Below are 23,627 nucleotides of genomic sequence, written 5' to 3' on the forward strand. Positions count from 1 at the left end.
ATTATGTTCTTTGAGTTCCGTGAAAATACCGCCGTTTATCTTGTTTCTTAAAGCTTTATTCGTTAGACCGTTTTATAAAATTGCTATCTATAGCGAAAGATCTATGACGACGAGGAGAACGTGCTTGGTAAGTTTCTACCAATAATCTTTGAGTAAATAAAAGAAAAGAATCGAAATAGGCCAAACGTTTCCTTCCTGCATCTTCTCTTTCATAAGAATTCATAAAACTCTTAACCAGTTAGCTGTTGCGACCTGTTTAAAAACTTTGAGAAGTGCGTGCCTAGAATTTGTTAAAAGTAAGCGACGACGAGTATACTCGTCGTAACACGGACTATTTCCATTTCTTCGTGATGAGTATACTCGTCAAAGACAGCCAACTGGTTAAACGAAAACTCTCTAGTTCGTTGTTTTACCTAGTGACTTTGGTGGATACTTCGCAATATCTAAGGCTTGGAAAAATGTTACCTTCCGATATTTTTCGAACAATGTTTCACGATATTCTGAGACTTGCAAGAATATTAGCTCGTAGTATTCCTTGATGAAAATTTTACAAGGTATATACAGGGTGGTTGGTAACTGGTGGTACAAGCGGAAAGGGGGTGATTCTACGCGAAAAAAGAAGTCGAAAATATAGAATAAAAATTCTTTAATTTTTTTTTTTAATTTTTCCATCGAGACAACGATCTACAGTGAGATCCGTTATAACGTACCGCACGCGTACCGGGCAAAAATTCAAAGTCGATTTTCTCGAAAACAAAGCCTCAAACGAAAAATTTTTATTCTATATTTTCGACTTCTTTTTTCGCGTAGAATCACCCCCTTTCCGCTTGTACCACCAGTTACCAACCACCCTGTACACAATTTTCGACATAGATTCTTTCAATTTAAAGCGATCATTAACTTGCAATTTATTACATAAATTCCGCGAGAATTTTCTTAATTGCCTTATCTATCTACAAATTAATGTCAAGATCAGCTTTCGTTCGAAGCTAATGATACTTCAGAAAGTAAACTCTACGATTTGACTGTCTGATTTTCTGGATGACCTTCAGTCCACGACATCCACAGGCAGGGACCCTCTTTTATTGAATTATTCGACTCATCCGCATCGCTTCCCTGCAATCTAAAGGGTGTCCCTTTGATTGTCCTATTTGTTTAACGGGACGACGTAGTCGTGTCGCTTTAAATTCCCTTACAAAAAGAATCCTGGCTTTAATTGGTCACTCGATTATGCTCAATTGCTCGCTCCGGATGATACTCGGGCAAAAATCTAGTCGACCAACGAAAAAGAGAAAAAGTACGTGCCATGATTTCACAAATCTGTTTTATCAGGCAGAAGAACGTTCCTCCTTCTCGATCTCTCATTCTCTTCGTCTTCGCTCGTGTTTTAAAAATCCTACGAAAGCAGAATATTACTAAACGCTTTACTTGTGTATACACGTTCGAAGAGAAAAATACCGTAGAAATAAAATTTCATAGTAGAAATTCCCAAAGTACGAATCTCAGAGTCAGGAAGAAAATTCTAAAATAGGAATGGTATACCTAAGAAGAGAAAAAGAGAAGATTTCGGAAAAGGGAGAGTATCCCTGGATTTATCTCAAACAACAAAAAACTAACACTCGTAGCAGAGAGCTAAATAAACCTTTGAGCACCCTCTTGGTTCTCACGCTCGCGTCAAAGACAACTTGCTTTCTTCACTTTCTTCACACTTGCCCTGACCTTAACCCATGCGGGGTTCTCAAATAATAATTAAACAATCACTCGCTAACGAAGACGACTCGGAAAATATACAACGCTTACTTCGTTATTTATCTCTCCACTGTTCAGAAAGTTGAAATTTGGCCTCTAAATGTACATTCACGTGTTTAATTCTTCAATATGTACAACTGCTTGCTATCAAAAGAAGAATAAATAGGATTTTATTTTAAGAATACTAAACTTACGTTGTACAAATTCGCGTTTTATCGACGAGAGGTTATTGGTCTTCAACCAGTCAGCTGTTTCTGACGAGTATACTCGTCACAAAGGAATTGCGCAAAGTTAAAAATTAAAACAGTCGTTTCGTTACGCCTCGATTCTGTTATTGTAATATTCAGACACACTCTGTGTTTGACGAGTATACTCGTCATCGCTTACTTTCCGCCACGCTTTTCAAAGAAGTCACAACAGCTGACCGATCAATGTATAACGTACAGCGATCAAAAAATGGAACGATGTATTCTCCAAACGAACTTCAAAGTTGAATTTTAAAATATGGAAGTTCAGCTGCCTCGAATAAAGTGTACCAGGCTCACGAGCCGTGTTTCAGCCAAGAAAATGCGAAATACATCGTCCTGAAGAGCCGTAGATGCAAAGCAGTTAAGAACTAGTTCTCGCAATAATCTATGCGACGAATTTTAAATAGAATCGCAGGATTGCTATCACAATCGGTAACGTGATCGGTAACGAAATACATCGATACACGGTGTAATTAAATTAACTCGACAAAGAAGCAGTCGAGTGAGAAACGCTGAGCACTTGTTTGAATATGTATGTCGTTTTGCTCGTGGAGAGTTTCGAGAAAGACTGCTTCGAAATAAATAACCCACAGTCTTATCGCAGTTAATCTAATCAAACACATCGGCATCGTATTCCGCGATGGTTACCCTCCGCACGATTTATCGTCGATTTACATTCAACGTCTCTCTCGCTCATAAACGAAAAACCAATCCCTGGGATCGCTGCCTGCACTTTCGAGCGTGACGAATGTTGGAAATTATCCGTTCGGCTTCTATTGCACAGAAAATGGATAACTCAGAGTGAGCCAGTGATGAGGTAAAAATCGATTTTTCCAAATGGAAAATCGAATCTTTTGTACGTAAAAAAAAAGAAAACATTTCTCCATTTTAAGAGGACAATCTGCAGCAATTTCGTTCAAGATCCTATGAATAAAATTAGAAATTTAACAAAAATGAAAATCGATACTATACTAAAGAAAATAATTAGCTGCGTTATGAAGCTAGGAAGGAACCAAGCAACCAAATCCTGAAGAAACTCGATAAGCGTCACATTTCTTACAACCTTCGCTGTATAATTTGCCTGTAAATGAAACTCGTCCGAAACTCGTATCCTCCTGTTACGTGGAAGATCTGAATCTCAACTTCGAATTCCACCTCCGAAGAATCTACGATAAATTCGCTGATTATCCAAACACCATCAATACCGACGATTTTCCGAGTATTTTCACGAAAGTGGAATAGAAAATGTACAGTAACGAGCAAAAGCGTGAACATAGTTTTAGTCTTATGCTAGTTTCATGCAGAAGGCGATAATTCGAGTCATTTATAATCATCTCATTACTACTTAACTAAATAATTATTTCATTTTGTATAATTACAAGGTAAATCTGATCAACAAAACGTAACACTTTATTTTCATTAATATCAACGATACGCGGAATATTTCTCGAAAGTAGAGACGGAAATGAAACACCGGTGGCGTTTGCGAGTTCCTCGTCACGTGCTAACGTCGTCGTGTCGAGATTGTTCAACAGAAACAAACGATCATAAAGCGGCGAAACACAGAACGCATCGTCGCAGCTGTGAAAACACCGCCTTCTGCATTCGGTCGTCGTCTATTTTCCAGATGAAATCGAGCGACTCGTGTTGAACACGAGTCGGATTCGCCTAGTTCTCGGGACAGAGCGTCGAAACAAGCCGCTTTCGCGAGGGAACGGCAACCAGGAATGCCGTTACTAGCTGCACGTGCCGATTATAATCGCGCCATCGATGCGCCAGCGTACCGATTTTCACAACGAAAGTGATTTCACGCGCGATCTTCCGAGCCCGTTACGTTCCTCCGTGTTTTTGCCATTCGTTCGTTTCTTCTTCCACCTTTTTTCGTTGCAAGGTTTTTCATACGTTTGACAAGTAACGGATATTTCGTGGAAGATCTAGACGAAGAACGATTCTCTGGTACAGAATCGAGAGAGAGGAACGAGTGTTCGACGTACGTTGGAAGCAAGAAGGAGCACGATCGCTTGGGATAAAATCAGGAAGAGGAGGAACGAATTTTTTGTATTAAACGGTTACGATGAATGAAAATCGGAGGAGCTTCGGAAAGTTTAGCGGGAAAGTGGCAAAATCTTTGGACTGCGAATTCAAGATGGGAAGAAATGATTGTTTCGTACGAATTCGAGAGAGAAAAATTAATTCAAACAAAGAAACAAAGAAAAATGATTCTTTGGTATGGGATGAATTTTTGGTATAGAACGGTTATTATGATTAACGAGTCGGAGAAGCTTCGCAGAGATTAATGACCAAGTGGCAAAGTTTGTAATTTAAGGAAACTGAATGTATAGTTCAATTTTAGTAGAAAAATCTCTACTTTCAAATATTGTTGTACGTACTCGTAAATTCTTGCATAAATTGACAAACGTATTCTCCAGATAAATGCAGATTTTACACATTGTTTCCTGTACTTATCTCCGTTTTGGAAAAATTCCAATCGTAGGTAGAACGGATCTAACACCATGAATATCATTTTCAACGCACATTGCAAATATAACGTTACATACGACTCTATATAAATTTAACATTACGCTAACATTACGAGAATAATCGATGTAGTATGATTTAGTACATAACAGAGGAGGAACTTGTGAAGAGAATAACTTCAACGCTATGTTACAATTACTAAACATACAACACCATAAATACAATTTTTACAATAAAATACAAACAGTGGAGGGAATTCTAAATAAGTATAAAATCTTCTACAAGTCTGTTCCGTAAGAGCAACCAAACTGACGTTAAGAAGCTACTTAGCCGATAACGCGAATAACTTTTTCTTTCTCTTACGCTTCAAAGTTGAATGGAAAATTCTAATTCTGAGGTATTAAAGATACGACAGAGAATCGAGCATAAACTGAGCATAAATTAAGGATACGAGGAATAAAGCAAAAGCCCTTGGACGATAAAGGGATCAAAGTTAACGTTTAACGCGTCATCTGTCAATCTACGGGCCTTCAATATCGTCAAGGTGGAAAAAAGAAAAAATGTCCGAGCTACCCGACTCTTAACCCTGTGCTCGTGCATGTATGCGATACTCTTTGACTGGTGGTTTTAGTTGTGAGCGTAAATTATTGGAAATTTATTACTTCTGAATGAAAAGACTTGCACGAGCCCTCGTGCCCGTGTCTTGCCTTAGCCGATAATGCCGAACCGACGAGTATATAATATATTTATTTTCGACGAGATCACTGCGTGTTTCGTCACGATGAAATTCTTAACACAATCGTGTCTTTCCATTAACCGCTTTGTCATTAGAGACTTGAATCTCTTCTTGTGAAATAAACCTTGAGGAATTTCATGAAAGCGATCGCTGGAAAACGAAGAATTGGGAACCTGGAATTTTCAAGAAGCGAACACACGTAAGAAATTGTGAGGATTCGAGAGCCAGCACGTTTCAGGAAGAAGAAAGGGAGAATTGCTTACGGATGATACCAATTTTCCCAGAGACGTATGATCTTCCACTACAATGGTGAACCCCTGCTGCAAAATTGATCGCATTTCTACGATGATTTGGTGGCAAGCCTTTCGCCAAATCAAATGCCTGCAAGATAAACTACTGAAATTACCGTTCTATGATTTTACGATAAATAAACTGTACATTTTGAAAACTCGTGGATTTAACGCTGCATAAATAATCGTGTTCGTATACGAATTTCCTAAACTGCTAAAGAAACTCTGACCTGAAACATAAAAAATTAACAAGGCAGCAAATTTTAAGGATATTCTAATCTACGCAGCGATATTTTAATATTCTAATTTAAAATGCAAAAAATACAAGCGTGACGCCATTTGCGTCTCTTGTAATGTTAAACATTCTCGAGCATAGTATATACAGGGTGGTTGGTAACTGGTGGTACAAGCGGAAAGGGGGTGATTCTACGCGAAAAAAGAAGTCGAAAATATGGAATAAAAATTTTTCGTTTGAGGCTTTGTTTCCGAGAAAATCGACTTTGAATTTTCGCCCGGTACGCGTGCACTTTATCACGTCTCGTTATAACGGATCTCACTGTAGATCGTTGTCTCGATGGAAAAATTTAAAAAAAAAAAAAGAATTTTTATTCTATATTTTCGACTTCTTTTTTCGCGTAGAATCACCCCCTTTCCGCTTGTACCACCAGTTACCAACCACCCTGTATAATTTCATAAGCAATAAAATAAGACCAATGTGCGATACCGGTGCTCATAAGATATTCAGTGTATCGTGATACTGACCATTCGTCACCGTAACACGAAGACGATGCGCTCGTTACATTTATGAGAACAATTAAGGGCAGGCAGGAACGTGAAGCAATTAGTGCGACGCGTATGCAGATGCAACGCAACGATCAAAACATCGTAGCAGTGGCGAGACACGCACCGGCGCGAGAGGAAACGCCGTATCGACGACGAGAATGCATCATATGTGTCGGTGGTAAGAAAACGCGACGAGAAGCGGTGCACGTGATACGACGCTTAGCCGACGCGTTTATAGAACGGTTGAATATTTATAAAGCGTGGCAATGACTCCAACCGAATGTTAAAAGTATCCACGTAAGTGCATCTCTCCCGTAAATACGCCAGGGGATGCTCTTACTGCTTACAAACTGAACTGTCGTTGTACAGAGTTATTCGTTTTTAAGAATTTGTATTTTCGACGAGATCTTGCGTAGAATACTTGGAAAAAACATAGTCTTTGAGTATATGACGTATGTATTATAGGTTTAAAAGCGTGTTCGATAAAATTGAGAAATATAGTGGCTGAAAAGGGTACTTTTACACCGTTGTATTATTATAATATACCTTGTTATATTATATGTATACCTTGGTATATCAAGTTTCATATCATTTAGTAGTACTTGCATATAACTACAAAAATGTAATACTATGAAAATGATACAAGGAAAGGAGGTGATAAAAAAAGTGCTTAAATAAGGTTACGTGCGATACTTTCTGTAGTCACAATGGAACATTTAATCTTAAATATAATATTGGTAAAAGCAATAATTCACCTAAAGTACAATTTTGTAAATGGAAAGATATAAGATTAAATAAGATAAAATGTTCTGACACTTGAGTCTCTATCCGTCATAAAGTTTATACCCTCTTCAATTTAAAAAATCAGTCTTCGTTCGTTTCTTATATTCATTTTAAGTTCTCAATTATGGAATATTCCATCTACGAGGCTGCTTCATTTATAGAGATGCCCATAAAATAACGTTTAGATTAGTATAAAAGTGTGTACAAGTGAGATTTTCCATCGAGTATACCATCTGATGGTATTTCTAGGATTTTTTACGGTGATTAAAGGGCAAAGAGAACAGGTATCCATTCATGAGGCACAGTGAGAGAAATGAAATAACCTTGACTGCTCTACGAAGCTGTCATCATCGATGCACAGCTCCGTCCAAGATTCATTCACACGCGATACGAGCTCTGCGACGATTCGATCGAATTAACCTCTTGCCATATCAATTTTTCCCTAACCATATACGTCAACGTTAGCTATTTACTTCTTCGATCTAATGTGAAACATTTACATATATGTTATACTCAATTTATATCAATGATTCGTAAACTGAAGGTAAAGGATAAACTATAAGTAACTAGTTAACTTATTTATAATCTTTTAATTTTGAAGTGAAGTTAAAATCAAAATTATATTTTTTAATACCAGTAAAATATCCTTCGAACAATGTGATTGGTTCTTCTCAAACAATATATCTCGTGATTGGTCCTTGTTGAACTGAAATATTACTTTAATACCTACATATGTCAAGTAGAATCGTTGTAATTGGTCCTTTTTAAACAATATATCGTGTGATTGGTCCATCCATATATCGTCTAAGACGAAACATTGAAATATTGTATTTACGTAATTCGTATTCGATAATCCATTCGATAATCTTGTAATATTGAATTAAAATCAGAATTAAAATTGAATCTATTATATTTAACTTCATTCCACATAACGAATAACATAATGAATACGATATTATATTTCTTTGATTTTTTAATTAAAAAAAATGGAATCTGAATAAACATTTGTCTTATCTACTAAACATCATAATAATTGATCTACTTTGAATATTTTAAACATATATTTTTGCATGTTATATGCATTCTGTAGATTTTTGAAGCCTTAAATATCTCAAAAATGCTTTACTGATTCCATACCACAAGGCAAGCGGTTAATCGAGATTTTATCGACACCCAAATATTTTGACAGCGCTGATGAAGATATAATCAGAACGACAATCACAATGATTTCCTCTATCAAGTTACTTTCCTCGCGATTACATAATTTGTAACGTCAATATTATGAAATGATACTTTCGGTGACTTACCATTTTTTATTGAAATATGGGAACCGTATCCGAAGCCCGGGGACACTTACAGCTACGGTTGACTATGGACGCACAGAAACACGTTACATCGACTTTGACACACTTCTCGCGAATCTCGAAAGAGCAATCGAATTATCGGTTTCGAAAGCGACAGAAGTTCGAATGATGTATTACACGATTACAGAACAGCGAGCACTCGCGAACAAATAGAGTTCGATTTCACGACTTGTTCAAGTGAATGACATTAGAGCACATCAAAACAGTCAGTCACCGGCTAACATTTAAGAGCACGATCCGTATACATCCAACCAGTCCAAATACCCGAAACAGACTGGCTGCTTCCTTTTCGAATCGTAATCTACTTTTGGAAAGCGCCGTTAGGTGGCAGTAGGATACAAAAGCCCGCCATATTGAACCGTCAATAAAAGCGCTTTCGTTCGAACGCTATTTGGATCAAAACAAAGCAATTAATATTTATTTAAAAAGTTGATTTAATCTTGAAATATTATTGGAAACTTTATAAACATCGCAAAAGGAATTTTAATAAGATTTTCATTGTTATTTCATGAAGATTGTTGCTTCATTGATTAATATTTATTTAAAAAATGGCTTTTATCTTATAATGTTATCCAACAACCCATAAATTTTCTAATCAACAAAATAACAATCTTTTAAAAATAATAAGGAAAATTTAATACAAAATAACTGATATTTGTAACAATTCGAATCTCTAAAATTATGCGATACCAATATTATATTCTAGGACTAAACTAGCATTCTATGAATAACTATGGATAGAATGAACAATTTATACTGGGACAGAAATTTATTGCAAGTTACATAAAGTATTATATATATGACTCTTTTAATATTATGGACGGTCGGAACTCAGATTGGTCCCCCTAAAAAGCAACCAACCGACCAAGTCAATTGTTCTTAAATAATATAAATTGAAGACTAAAAGAACGTGGCCAATAGTGACCAAGCACGAACAAGCAACCGCCACTTACGCATAACATGATAAACGAGAGAAAAAAGAACAGTGTGAATCACCAGTACCAGTCGTTAAATAAATTCTTACGCTTCTACGAGACTATTCTTGTCGAAGTAGTGAGACTTAAGCCCTGATATTCTCAACATTTTTTACTCAATAATCATATTTTGTTTTCCAATTTAAAGAAAACATGCAAAAAAGAAATGCATACCCCATAATTCAAAATAATAATAGTCAGAATTTTACAATTTAAATTCAATGGTAAAAATCCAACAAACGTTTCGGTTCAAACTTCAATAACGATCTGATACTAAATAATTAACTATAATTATAACTATAACATTTTTTCAATAAGGAATTGAAACGGTTAAATTGAAAATAAAAAATTTCACTACCTGTAAGTTGGAATTGCAGACAGATGCATGATAAATTCTGCGTTAGGTGTTTTGATGAGAAATTTCATGCACGGAGTGACTTGCACTTGCTACTCAATACTGACCGATTAGTAGCCAATTGGCACCCAATACAACCGTGTCAGATGCATCCAATTACTTCACGATTTCGTGTTTGTAGACAAACTAAAAAATTCATAAATATCCTATGAACACATGTTATTTTATACCGCGAAATGAGATTAGTTTGAAAAATGTATCTCTCGCGATAACTTTACTATCTATAACTGTTACAAAAAAATGAAATTAGCTGGAGCATGAAAAACGAGATAAACTCAATAATTTTATAAGATTTTTGAGAAAATAAATTTAGTTTGCTCAAGTTATCTGGCAATTGATACGTTAACATGTTACATACATATATCAGCCATTAAAGCATGAACTACGTTGTTCAAGAGCGGAAAACACGACAGAGCTCAAGTTTTCAACACGTTAATTATTGTTTCGCAAAGATTATATAATCAAATTTACATATTTTAAATTGAAAATTGTAATCGGAATAACATTGAAATATAAATATTAATATTTATAGTAAATGAATAAATAACTATGAAACTTACATTCGTACGTAGAGACGAGCATTCAATTCTAACCAAGTCATTAAATATTTAATCGAGTTTGCGTGTTGCTACGATATAAAGATCAACTTATCAGCATATTTGTAACACGCAAATTGTAAAATAAAAATTTTTTATTTCTGCCCTTGAATTGTTTCAATAAACCTACGAACGTTACCAACCATGCAGGCAAATATTCTATGCAATGGTTCATGCCGCTAGAGCTCGTGGTTGACGACCAAATAAGCAGCAGTGCAGTATTAATCTGACATTAAACGTAATTCCTCTCTCTCACAGCGGAGAAGAGGTATTTTCCTTCAAATTTCCGTACAATAATCATTAAATTGACGTGATCAATTGGTTCGAAAAAATGCCACGCGGTAAGCACGGACAAATTATTATTTATTTCACACTCGACACACACAGTTATCATCATTTCTTCCCCACCACATTTCTTGGCGAGAAAAACGCAATTTCGTATGTTATGACCTCGACGAACGAATTTGGATCTAAAAAGACGGTTTTCCTTTAGGTAAATATGTCAGTTACAAAGGCCGGAGTCGTCACTTCACTAACCCCGAGGAACTGGAGGAGCAACGACGCCAGGAGGAAAAAAAGCTCCAGTGGAGAGTCAGTATTTTTAAGTTAACCAACAGCACGACGGCTTAGATATTATTATTAAGTACGTAAGGTCGAATTATCCTTTGACGGTTGAGCGTGATTGTGCGCACCATTACTGTGATTTTTCATGGAGCACGATACTCCATGTTGGTGCAACCGTTTGAGAGAACCGGGCACAAACCTTCAGAAAATTCTTAAGACTCAAAAGCGATGGATAGATCCTTAGATGATTTGTTTCATCTGTTCTTTCCACTTGCATTTGTTCTTTCGAAAAATGTTACATAAATTTTACTTAGGGGGCTGGTAAATAAAAATTCATTAATGTAAACGAAACCCTTCATATTTAAAAGTTATAATGATATTGTTTTTTTTAGAAGAACAAAGGAAAGGATAGTTCAAGTGATGAGGAAGATGAACCCAAAGCACACGGTGATTCAGTAAAAAATAATAGTTCCTCGGGGACAGATACCAACAGCGACTCAGAATCAGAATCGGAAACTGAGGTAAATTAATTGATAGAGATTTATAAATTTTATTATATAATAATAATCGATAAATGATAATTTTCCTTTCTTCTTTTAATTTGCAGGGAAAGACAAAGGGTGTAGAAAATTTAATTCAAGTTGAAAATCCAAATAGGGTACAAAAGAAAGCAAAAAAATTATCTCAATTAAATCAATCTTTAGACACAGCGAAACCAGATTTATCTCGTAGAGAACGGTAAAAATCAATAAAATATACAGAAATTCGTAACATGTAAAGATTGGAGAACTCACTTTTCTCTTCTTTTTTAGGGAACAACTAGAAAGACAGAGAGCATATGCAAACTATCAGAAATTACACGCGGCAGGTAAAACGGAAGAAGCACGTGCGGATCTAGCACGATTAGCTATAGTTAAACAACAACGGGAGGAAGCGGCTAAAAAACGAGAAGCTGAAAAGAAACAAAAAGAACTCGCTCTTCAGAGGAAAACGGAACTTAGGCAAAAAGCTCTTGGCAAAAAATCCTAGAACGTTTTAACTTGAGTCAATTAAAAGATATTTGATGTCACAGCTATTATTACATTAACAATGATGAACAGTTAAAAAATCTACTTTCATATTGATACTAATTGAATGAATCAATTCGCGCATTTACAGAATGCGTTTGATGGAAATATCCTTGTTTAATTATACATAAATATAATTATTATAATAACTAAACTATACCTGTATTATTATTCAATATCTCCTACCTGACATATAATCTTATTTTACTAAGTTGGCAATTCAACAAAATAATCAATAAAATATTATGTTTACTTGCAATTTGCAAAGAAAGATGTTCCTAATATTTAGATTTTAAATTATGTATAATTATTATTTACATTACTTTGGTAAATATAACTTCGCTCTACTAAATTATTGACTCAGCAAAAAATCAATGATATACATATTGCATTTGTCTGTAATTTACAAGAGAAGCAAAAATATACAGTCGAATGTTTCTACCATTTAAATTACAAATTATCGAAATTTAAATAAAAAAAGAAGCTTGTGAATAAATGTAAATCACCAAAATTTTCTAGTAATTGTATAGTAATAATATCCGATTTATTAACGTACAAAGTTCACCGATTTGATTACGTACAATTTAACTGCAGTCGGTGGGACGGAGGAAATGGGATAAGATAGAAAGAAGACACAGTAAAGTTTCTACAACTGAGCTGATACAATGTGGACGGATGTAGTTTACGTCACACTGTTGTTGTTTTGTGTATTCGTCGGGTTTTATTATCGAAAAATAGAAGATCCAGAGGTGAAGAAATGGACCGGCACGTTTATTGGCATCCTATTAACAGGAGTTGTCTCAGGAAGTTATATACTTTTCCCTTTGGTTTTTTCTCTGATTAACGCTATTATTATAACCAACATCTCACCAAAGTATGATATATTAATTCGTTAATTATATTTATTTGTCGATTTAAGCAAGGAGCGTTTTAGCTTATCAATTGTGTGTCATAATGTGTCAAAATTATTAACTCAATTTTAAATGAAATATTTTTAAGATTATTTTTGATAATGTCATTGTATCTACTTACTTTGTACAATATGATTTTCTTATATTTTGATCTTATCTAAAATTATAAATGTACAGATCAAATTAACTGTGTCATTTTTAGATATATATATCTCAATAATGCACTATTCTTAAAAGACATAATTAGCACTTGTTAAGTATCAAATTACCACCAATTGTAACTTGATTGCCGAATGGGAATATTAATATAATGAAAATCCCCGTTCTTTGAACTGGTGTTTATCATTTTATTTTATGTAAGATGCAAAAATTTATTATTACTTTCTACATAATATTATGTAACATAAAACATAGAAATTATTTTAATAATAAACGCTCCTTATACATTTTCTATTCATATTCCATTCTTTTATAAAACTATTTAATGTCATTTCCCAATTTGTTGTTATTTGCAGGAAATCTCATATTGTCAGCTTTATTTTTTCATTCTTCTTTCTACTTGTTATATCTCGATTAGGGGATTATATTGGTTTACCAGTACCATCAACTCATACAAATCTCATACTGATGATATTAACACTAAAATTATCTGGACTAGCGTTTGAACTAAATGCAGCTATTAATCCTCCAGCTGATGATCCAGAAGGAGTAGATAATGAAGCAATAAAAAATGTTGGATTTTTAGATGTTTTTCATTATGGTTTTGGCTATATGGGACTTTTGACTGGTAATTCTATGATACTTTAAGTAACTATGATTAATCTAATTTTGATATTATATTAAATTTAATATTTCTCTCTACAGGACCATACTATCGATATAGAACATATTGGGACCATCTATATAGGCCATTCTCTAAAGTAGTAGATCCATGGCCTGTCACGCTATACAAACTGAAACAAACTACATTCTTTGTTGTGCTATTCTTCATAATGAATTACTGCTATCCTGTCAGAGTAATATCAGTTTTCATTTTACCAACAAATATAGGCAGAATTATAAATGATTAAGTTTCACTTTGTATTTCAGTATATTTTAACAGAAGAATATGCAGAAAGATCTTTCCTTTATAGACACTTTTATATGTATCCTACATTTATCCTTTTTCGAGTAAGAATGTACATTGGAATGGGTTTAGCAGAATGTGGATGTCAAATGGCTGGACTAGGAGCATATCCTACTAGATGTAAGCCTATACAAGGACTAGGTCCCAAAGATTATAAAACAACAGAAACATTGTAAGAGCATCCTTTCCCCCGTAATAATATTCATTATTTGGAACAAAAATATAGCAACTAAACGTTACAGAGCTAAAACACCTGAGAAACTGGAGAACGAGGAATTGGATTTTGAAACTGTATATAATATGAATGTTTGGAAATTAGAAAAATGCAATTCAACAAGAACAGCTATGAAAACATGGAACAATTGTGTTCAATATTGGTTTGGTGTTTATATCTATAAACGACTGCCAATGAAAAATATGCGAGCTCTCTTAACCCTATTACTTTCTGCTATTTGGCATGGTTGGTCAGCTGGCTATGCTGTTTGCTTCTGTCAGATTCCTCTTTTTCTGTTATCAGAGGACATATTTTACAAATTTTATCAGCAAGCCGCTGAAAACAGTATCGTAAGTTCTATTTTCGATATCTATTCATAACTATTAATTGAAATTTTAATTTATGTAACTTCCGTTTTTTAGGCCAGAAAATTGTGGTATTTGCTAGGATGGTATGAGAAAACAACTTGCATGGCGTATTTGGGAATATCATTCTTAGTATTAGATTTCAAAGAAACCCTAGTTTACTACAAACTTGTATATTTCTCTGGTCATATCATAGCACTTACGTTATACATTGCAGCTCTTTACTGCAAATTGTATATTTTCAAGCCTACAGGAGATAAGGATAAAGATAAATAGTCTGTAAATCTTTTGCATTATATATAAATTTTCGTGTCTTTCATGCTCGAGTTGGTATAGAAATATCTAAATGACACGTGTATTATAATACGCTTCGCATAACTATACGCATCAAGCCATTTAAAGATCATTAGCATAGTGTAATATTAAAATATTTTTTAGAATATTACATCTTTTCCCTTTAATGTAAATGATAGAAAAATTTATTGATGATCATAATTAAGAATGATCATGTATGATTACAATTGAAATGCTTATCAAAAAAATGTAATATATTTTTTGTTACTGTTGTTAAATTATGCGACTTGTAGGATAACGAAGATTTTAGATTTACACTATTTAGAAAAAAAGAACGAAAAATTATCTTTGGATAATTAGAAGGTTTTAAATTTTCCATTGATACAAGTGAGGAATAAAAAGTTCTATTTCTTCGACAAGAATTCTTTATTGATCAAACCCTTCACATCTCTACAAAGATTTATATTCTTCCCCTTAAAAAATCTTTTATTTACTGCAACATTGCCTTACCTCTAAAATACTTACTACTCTATCGACGTTCGGTGACACCTGAAAAAAGAACACAGGAAAAACGAAAGGATCCCACTGCCCACCCCCGAAACTTTCCCAATTATTTGTAATGTGGCGGCAAGTGTTTCAAGCGATGATCATATAAAAATTGGAATCGTTATAGGTTATATCGAAAACGATATTAACGGTAGATACGTTTTCAATTTCATTAACTATTTAAAAAAAAGTGAAAGTCAAAATTGAAAGATCTGTTTTTAAAATTGGGCGTAGATTAGTACCTTGGAAGAAACTAATTTGAAAATTGTATAAAATGAACCATTGAAGCGAAATGAAATACATCTTGATACGCCGACGTTAAGAAATTTGTGAAAAGGATATTCGTACTTAGAAAATCGACATTTAAACTCGTTCAACTTACGAATCAAACCTACACAGCTGGAAATAAGATAGTACATAGTTGATTTCGAACGGACCATTGCTGGAGAAATGATTTGTTTCAAGAAACACGCAAAGCAATTGGTAGATATAATAGTTGAAATGTCGAGTTGCTGCTTGCGAGGTCTGGTGATGCTCACGTGCTACCTGCAAACCGGACGATGGTCGAGACCAGCAACCGCGTGTGGCTTTTCGTCGTGCTCTCTGCATATTTCTCTGCACTCTCGAGACCGTACCCTCTGCGATTTCTGCACGCCGACCCCCCACAGAGAGAGAAACAGCTTTCGCTCACACACTTTCTCTCTTTTTCTCGCCCTGATCGACTAGCGCGAACCTGCTTTCACCAGACCACCAACCGCTCGCTACTGCAAACTGCTTACAGCCCTGCTACTCGGCTTACTGCTTACTCTCAGCTACCCCATCATCAGCTACACTCGCCACGCCACTCCTTTCCACCGCCTGTGGCACCATAAAATTACAACTTAGTTATAAGGAATAAACGTGTTACATCCGTGTGTGAGGAATTTTATCTTTTTTTTTTCTTTTGTTGAAAGATGTTTAACGATCGATCAATTATAATATTAAAGATAAGACCAATGGTTAAATGTTAAATTATCTTAAATTCTAGAATTTGATCTATCTAAGATTAATGACAGCGTTGTTTTATACAAGATTCGAGGAAGTTAATAACATTCAGAAGTGAACGGCAGTATGTAAGTAATAAGTAAATATGAAAGATTGTACCACTGTTAATTTCTTAAGCTTATGATCTTAATTGGGACATTTTGTTTTAGTCTCATTGTACTCGATACAAGAAAATCCATAATTACGATATCGAAATTTTTTCGTAGACGAATATAAATGATATAAAATTTTCGAGTAACTTATTTTTCTGACAGCATTACCTACATCTATATATGTAGTTTTTAAACACTGTCTAAAACTATGTGAATAGTTCCGTCTTCTGCATTTTATTACACTTTATTATAAATGGCAATCTTACATAAATAAACCTGTATATTGTTACAGAAACGCAGAACTTATGTCTATAATCTATATAGATTACGACTTTTAATTTTTCTTATTTATTTCTTTACTTTTTCTGACTAATCGAGTCGTAATCATATTTTGTCGATCGAATTGTAATCACAAACAATGAAAAATTATTCCAAGTTATTACGACTTAGGAAATTAGCTTAAACTTTGTACAAAAATTGGACTCAAGTCGACCACATACAGTTTACATTACCTGCTAATTACCATATTAACACCCTCATGTATTTCCAGGAATATTTAATCCACCTTGCTTGGTTCAAATAATTTTTAATATTGAAAAACAATTTCACAATTTTATCGAAACAGTTGATTTCTTCTTATTACTTATATGTATTATATAGAGATTAAAATATTCATAATGACTCAGAAACGAAAGAAAAAGAATAAACTGTAATCATCATTTATAACTCACTTATATCGAGATGTACTGAGAATTGTGCACACTACATTTTAACATAAGATGAAAACATTTTGTGATCGAACTAATAACAATTTCTTTTATTTAATTATTTATAGAGTGTAAACTTGAATATTATCCGCTCCATCGTCAAGATGTGAAATTCCTGCCATTATTCCAGAACAGAATAAAAGATCATTCATGTAGATGCTACAGCACGTTATTTCGAAGCTCTTAATAGGATAATAATGAATGTTAATTTACTGATCAAAACAAGCTGTTTCGCTACAACAATGTCCATACACGCGAAACCAGAATAACACATTTACTTTCTTCTGATCAGAAATAAGCATTGAGACAATATATCACTTAACAGAGTAAGAATTATTATGAAAACTTGCAAATGAAAATCGTCGCGAGTCTATTAAACTCACAATCTAAATACATTACATTAAAATTAGTATTGGGTTCATTTTTCTTTTCTTTTGGTAACCCAAGTAGTGCGTCGTCATAATTAATATGTAAGTGACAGAAGAAATGTGAACGTGCGACAGTGTTGCTCTAGATATAGAGGGTAATAGAATACCTTTTTGTTCTCAAGAAACGATTATTCTGCACTCGCAGCACGTGCATCAGTTCACAGTTGTACTCGTATATGGTTCAATTACTTCAGTCCCTGCATGGAAAAAAGATCATGTTATATGAATATATATTATCAATGATGCACTTAACATTATAACTGATTTTTGTAGAGCGAATGTATAGTGATAAGAATAAATTAAGTTTCATCTATTATCATAAAACTTACCTTGATTTGGAGCGACTGTCTTTTTGCCTATCTGGAGACTTGCTGCGAGAACGGGACTTTCCACGCGAGCTCTTACTATCAGAACGTGAGCGGCTGCGGCTTCGACTATATGAACGCCTGCGATCTCTATCTCGGCTCCTTGATCTACTGCGAGATCTAGAACGCGAGCGTCTTCGATCCCTGCTTCTACTACGTGATCTACAAACAAACAGGCTATTGATACAAAGCTACATAGTATTACATGTTAAGTATTTTACCTAACCTTTATGTCGCTCAATTAATTGCTTCAATTATTTTTGAAAAGTTTTAATTTTATATAAAAAAGATACAAATTGTTCGCATCCTTTTCATTGGCTGTACTTTAATTTAGGGAACAAAATTATATTATTATATACTATATATTATTATTACTAGTATATACAATGGGGTACAAAAAAGCATTCAAGCACGTATAGACATTTTTCATGAATACTTTGACAATTTGTACAAAGTATATGTTTGTAATAAATATGTACAATTTCAAAATGTTTTATACGATATATACAATATGGATATAGCAACTTTTTATAATAAACATTCAAATACTTTCGTAAGCCACAATATTATTATTGGTGATCTTCACAATGAGAAAAAAATTTTAACAATATGTAGACTAAATTCAAATCACACAGTGAGTATACATATAAGTGTTGGACTATGGTATAAATATCCCAACATAAAAGTATACACATTTTCTATACAATAAAAATGTTTTAATAACAATTACCTTCCTCGTCGTCGGCTACCACGACTTCGGTGTGGTGAAGTTGGTCGTCCATATCGGGCCATTTGAACTCTAAGTTCCCTACCATCTAACAGTCTTCCATCCATAGCATCTAATGCATCTTCCGCATCACGCTTATCATAGAATCTAAAACAATGACTCACGATAATAAAAATGTTATTTTAGACATATATAATATATATATATTATTAGACAATACAAATTATTTGGCCATAATATTTGTTGCTATATATAAGCTTCGTTATCTGAATACTACAATGACGTCACATTGATAAATCGTAATCAACAGAATGTGCACAAAAATCGATAACCACTAAGAAAAATAGATCTTTATATACCTAACAAACGCAAATCCGCGACTTTCTCGAGTAAATCGGTCCCTGGGTATGTAAATGTCGCCGACCTCGCCACATCTTTCGAACACGCGTCTCAGATCTTCCGGCGTCGTTCTGTACGTAAGATTGTCCACTTTTAAGGACACCATCCCATCAATTCGAGGTGGTGGCCTACCGTAACTCATGTTTTTCAATTCCTGGAGGACTTCGAATTGAATAAAAACAATACTACAGTCGACGAAATCAGTTTCGGAACAAGCACCACAGGTGCATGTACGTTCAACACAAGATGGCGAGTAGCGGAAGAATGAATTCTACGCGCAATATGGTCGGAAATGACGTAAATAAAATATCGTACTACGTGCGTCAAATTCTTTTTTGTACGAAATACACATATTTTTCTTTCATTCGTAAAATAAATTGATTTTATTAATGTACTGATAAAACAAGGATATTTTGGCAAAAAAATTATGATTTCTTTATTGAAATGAGTTGCAGTAAAAATTAGAAAGAAAGCACAAACAATTGTTTTCGATGGAAGTGAAAATTATATATAAGAACTATCCCATTTATTAAATATGCTCCAATATTTCATATAAATTAAGTACACAAATAATTTTCTTTAATTCCTGCATATAATTTATGAAAATGTAAAATGTATTTTCATATTCTTTTTAATACTACATAGGAGTGAAATGACTTACGTTGCTCACTTCCGGCCAATTTCAAATTTAAACGGGCAGCAATTTTTACCGAAAAATAAATGAAAACGTTTGAATTTGCTCTTGTTTTATCGAAAGCAAAAGAAAGTACACAAAGGTTTTAATGGAACAACGTTGCTCTACATAAGAAAATATCATGGGAACTAACGTAGAATGACATAGATAACTTCGGTGAAGGAAATATCGACTCGTCTTTTATGTTTCATTTCTAAACAGGTTTTTATATAAAAAAATTAAATTCCACGTACAATATCAGACACACGCGGTCAATGATGGTAAACATTGATCGCAACAAATCGTTAACGCATTATTTTTTATTTAAGTTTCAATGAAGCTGCATCTGTGGTATCACAACAATGCCCTTGCAATAAGATGCCCCACAAAATAATCTGTCAACATCGCTTAAAAATCCACCGATACAATTACAGCTTCGATCTCCATTTTGCACGTTTACGAAAACGAATCATACCAACCGTAAGAAAGGGCAAACGCAATTGTTGTACATTTTGGTCCTTTACCCGCCGATCTCCTGTGTCTGTTGCATCGACATGTTTGCATGTTACGAGACGATCTTTCGTTTGATTAAGGAAATATAGGCAGAAAACAAAACGTTAATTTTTAACATATTTTAAAAAAGATCGAGTGAAAAGAGAATTTGAAAAAAAGAACCGAAGGGCAAACGTGTTAACAACAAACACAGTACTCACAATACTTCTTTGACTTAGCTAGGCGGTAGGCGCAAAAATAAGAGACGTCGAGTGATCGTAATTCTCGCTCTATTCTTTTTTTACTTTTCTATCTTCCTTTTTCTCTGAAGATTCGTGAACCATTGGCAGAGCCACGAGTATGTATGCGAAGCGTGGTCTCGAAATAAAAGGAAGTAATACGTGCAGGATAAAGGTCGTCGAAAGAATTTCTAACAAACCACATAGCGATATTCGATTCAATAAATAGCTTAGAAATGTTTAACAGGTATCTTATTATTACAAAATACAAACGAGGAAAAAAGAGAGAAAGAAAAAAAGGAGATTCGAAGAAGAGATTCTGATTTGCAAGAGAAATGGAAATGAGATGATTTTGAAATCAGACAGAGACATTACATAGAGAGCGTATAATGAAAGAGATGAGGGTTGAAAAATTAGACCCGTAAGTTAATCGAAGATTATTATGTTATCACTCGTCATATGTAATAGATGTGCTTCGCGATAATTATAAATTAAAAAAGGGTCCAACGATTCCATACGTGGGATACACGACTTGTTACAATTAAGATTATTAAAAAATATATATATATAACATATATGTATATGTATATTATATAAAACACAGGCGAAGTAATGTCAGTAAAATCGATCTGTACGGGGCGAAACTTTCAAATATCTTGGATGACGGAGGGAAAAAATGTATATCTGACAATTGTTGAAATACTTGAGACCGAACTTGGACGACGCGACGTCTCTTCGTGCATTCCGTGGGCGTGGGACGTCGCCCCGTTCAAGCCACCGCTTACACTAATTACTATTCAACAATTCAAAATACTTATAATGATACACACAACCATGAATAATCTCAACAGCTGCTGGCCTTAGCCCGAACTAACTTATTATCATAGATAACCGTGAATACAAAAGTAATTCATTTTCTCTGTTCATATTTCTCTTTATCGTCATTTATCTATTGCTACGTCGCATATGTAATAAACGTACAATACGATATTACATATCGAGTTTTCCTTTTCTCTTTTTGTTATAAGTTAGTTTCTGGCCGATCAAAGCTCCGCAACGCTCTTACGAAAAAAAAAAGACGCTGGTTCATCAGATCTTGCTTTACAATCTTCCGTCGTTAATTAATTATCTCTCTCCCTCCATTTCTTTGTCATTTCTCTCGTTCGTAATTGTTTCTTTCTCCGCTCAGTTCGCATTGTGGTTGTATACAAAATATTGTAATCAGGGCATTCACAATCATCAGTCGCATGCCTTCTCCTTTTCCTCTTTTCCTTCGCTTTCTTAATTTCGTTCCTTCGCTTGCCGCGTTCAGATGTCATACACTTTCAACTCTAAATCGAAATTCGGAAAAGGAAAGAAGAAAAAGAGAACGCATCTCTCATCCGCTGCCTTTACAATAGTTCTCTCTCGGCTTCACGTACGATTTAATCCATCATTCTCTGTCTCACGTTTTAATTTATATCCGTTTATTAATATTATTACGCTCGATATAAAAATAATACTCAGTCGATTAGTACAGATTTAATACTCGGTGTAAGAACTGGGGAAGGGGTCTTAGCGCTTCCAGTTTCTTACAGTGTGTATTTTTATTCTTTTTTTTTTTTTTAAACCTTTTTCACAATGTTTTACGATTTACGCCTCTATTATCGCTTCTTCTCTTCACCGTGTATATACTTATCGTGTGTACGTAAGTTTCTCTTATGCATTAATGTAAATTGTGTATGTTTAATGCGCGCCTCTACGCGTGTAACGTGTATATATATATATATATATATATATACGTGTGTGTACGTGTGTGTGTAATACGTGTATTTATGTGTGACTTAGGACTTCGACCAAGGAAATCTCGGTGAAATCAAAAGATTCACGGTCGCGCAGACGGACGGAACAGTGCTGCGAGTTAATAATTAATTATTTTTCAACGCAAGCCGCAGAGAGGTATCGACGATTCACCCCTTATTTATTTTACATTTTCCATCTTTCCGCGAAAACCCCTTCTCTTTCTCTTTCTCTCTCTCTCTCTCTCTTTCACTCTCTCACTCTCTCTCTCTCTCTATTTGTCATGTACAATTATGCATTTCTTTGTCTCATATCATTTTTGTTTCTTATCCTCGAGACTTTCGTATACATTTGTTCATCGTGGACACGAGATGCTCCGTAGCCGCGATTTTCTTTCTAAAAAAACGGCCTCCTATGATCATCGAAGATTAACAACAAAGATGTGCACGTGGTGACGAAGCACCTCGGAGTGATCTCGCCTACTCTCGATCCATCGCTTTGATCTCACTCCAGCTCACCATTTCGGTAATTAATTACATACACATACCGTATATAATCAGACAGTCATTGACTATTTTTCTCTTCCTTTCTTCCTTTTTTCGTTTTTTTTTTCTTTTTTCTCGTACCCGTTAATAAGCGACTCGAATTTGAAGAAATATTAATAGTTCGTAGAGGCACACGTGTTTCGCGAGGGTGAGAAGAGAAGCGGATGGATCGAGAGTAGAAATCATTACAATAAGTGGCGTTTTTGACGCGTTAGTAACGTGCACGTGAGCATCTGTATTCAACGAAATCTCCAGGTGAAGGCACCTAAAGCATTGACCGTCCGCATCTCGTACCGCATAAAACCGAGTGTGTCTCGCAGAAAAGGTGGGAATGACCACACGCGCAATGCCTGATCATTACTAGCTAACGCATGTAATTGTTCTGTTTCTCATTTTACAAAAGATAAAAGAAAGAATGCAAAGGAAAGAAAAGAGAAAGAAAGAAAGGAAGGAAGAAGAAAAAAGAGAGAGCGAAACTCGTATAAAGTACAATGTAGAAACAATAAATTAAGCCAGTCATTGCCAAAAAAAAAAAAAAAAAAAAAAAAAAAAAGAAAATGTCTTACGTTAACGT

The 23,627-nt window shown here is 34.5% G+C and overlaps 4 protein-coding genes across 5 annotated transcripts in view; 2 read left to right on the plus strand and 2 right to left on the minus strand.

Annotated features, from left to right (window-relative positions):
* Positions 1 to 8,718, minus strand: part of Arl4 (ADP ribosylation factor-like 4) — a 49,109-nt gene extending 40,391 nt beyond the window's left edge. The window contains exon 1 of the mRNA XM_069127747.1: positions 8,375 to 8,718. The gene's annotated coding sequence lies outside the window, so the exon portion shown is untranslated. The remainder of the gene's footprint in view (positions 1 to 8,374) is intronic.
* A 1,882-nt stretch (positions 8,719 to 10,600) lies between these two features.
* Positions 10,601 to 12,201, plus strand: LOC138186844 (28 kDa heat- and acid-stable phosphoprotein). Its single transcript, XM_069127090.1, has 5 exons — positions 10,601 to 10,757; positions 10,910 to 11,007; positions 11,373 to 11,501; positions 11,588 to 11,718; positions 11,793 to 12,201. Exons 1-5 carry the CDS (start codon positions 10,748 to 10,750, stop codon positions 12,007 to 12,009), a joined length of 585 nt encoding a protein of 194 aa, XP_068983191.1. The 5' UTR covers positions 10,601 to 10,747; the 3' UTR covers positions 12,010 to 12,201.
* A 259-nt stretch (positions 12,202 to 12,460) lies between these two features.
* On the plus strand, positions 12,461 to 15,145 carry frj (membrane bound O-acyltransferase domain containing farjavit). The gene is made up of 6 exons (XM_069126801.1): positions 12,461 to 12,921; positions 13,474 to 13,745; positions 13,823 to 13,974; positions 14,048 to 14,256; positions 14,327 to 14,648; positions 14,721 to 15,145. The coding sequence occupies exons 1-6, from the start codon at positions 12,713 to 12,715 to the stop codon at positions 14,937 to 14,939; spliced, it is 1,383 nt and encodes a 460-aa protein (XP_068982902.1). The 5' UTR covers positions 12,461 to 12,712; the 3' UTR covers positions 14,940 to 15,145.
* A 214-nt stretch (positions 15,146 to 15,359) lies between these two features.
* SC35 (SR family splicing factor SC35) lies at positions 15,360 to 19,598 on the minus strand. 2 transcript variants are annotated; one of them, XR_011174964.1, is made up of 5 exons: positions 19,286 to 19,598; positions 18,930 to 19,073; positions 18,164 to 18,361; positions 17,942 to 18,031; positions 15,360 to 16,361 (listed from the first exon to the last, which is right to left on the minus strand). XR_011174964.1 is itself a non-coding variant. In XM_069126802.1 (4 exons), the coding sequence occupies exons 1-4, from the start codon at positions 19,465 to 19,467 to the stop codon at positions 18,025 to 18,027; spliced, it is 531 nt and encodes a 176-aa protein (XP_068982903.1). In that variant the 5' UTR covers positions 19,468 to 19,598; the 3' UTR covers positions 17,159 to 18,024. The 2 variants fall into 2 exon arrangements, 1 of the variants encoding a protein (XP_068982903.1); XM_069126802.1 differs by lacking the exon at positions 15,360 to 16,361 and having other exon boundaries at positions 17,159 to 18,031.
* Positions 19,599 to 23,627: the final 4,029 nt, after the last annotated feature.

Source organism: Bombus flavifrons, chromosome 14 (assembly GCF_040668555.2).
Source record: "Bombus flavifrons isolate JBK064 chromosome 14, iyBomFlav1_principal, whole genome shotgun sequence".
Classification (NCBI taxonomy): domain Eukaryota; kingdom Metazoa; phylum Arthropoda; class Insecta; order Hymenoptera; family Apidae; genus Bombus; species Bombus flavifrons.

Excerpts from the sequence above, each read along its gene's own strand:
- frj (XM_069126801.1), top strand. The coding sequence starts at position 12,713 with ATGTGGACGGATGTAGTTTACGTCACACTGTTGTTGTTTTGTGTATTC. Across the intron at positions 13,746-13,822 it reads CTATATGGGACTTTTGACTG|GACCATACTATCGATATAGA; the intron begins GTAATTCTATGA and ends TTCTCTCTACAG. Across the intron at positions 14,257-14,326 it reads TATAAAACAACAGAAACATT|AGCTAAAACACCTGAGAAAC; the intron begins GTAAGAGCATCC and ends TAAACGTTACAG.
- LOC138186844 (XM_069127090.1), top strand. Across the intron at positions 11,008-11,372 it reads AAAAAAAGCTCCAGTGGAGA|AAGAACAAAGGAAAGGATAG; the intron begins GTCAGTATTTTT and ends TGTTTTTTTTAG. Across the intron at positions 11,719-11,792 it reads GATTTATCTCGTAGAGAACG|GGAACAACTAGAAAGACAGA; the intron begins GTAAAAATCAAT and ends CTTCTTTTTTAG.
- SC35 (XM_069126802.1), bottom strand. The coding sequence starts at position 19,467 with ATGAGTTACGGTAGGCCACCACCTCGAATTGATGGGATGGTGTCCTTA. Across the intron at positions 19,074-19,285 it reads CGCGGATTTGCGTTTGTTAG|ATTCTATGATAAGCGTGATG; the intron begins GTATATAAAGAT and ends TCATTGTTTTAG. Across the intron at positions 18,362-18,929 it reads GGTAGCCGACGACGAGGAAG|ATCACGTAGTAGAAGCAGGG; the intron begins GTAATTGTTATT and ends GTTTGTTTGTAG.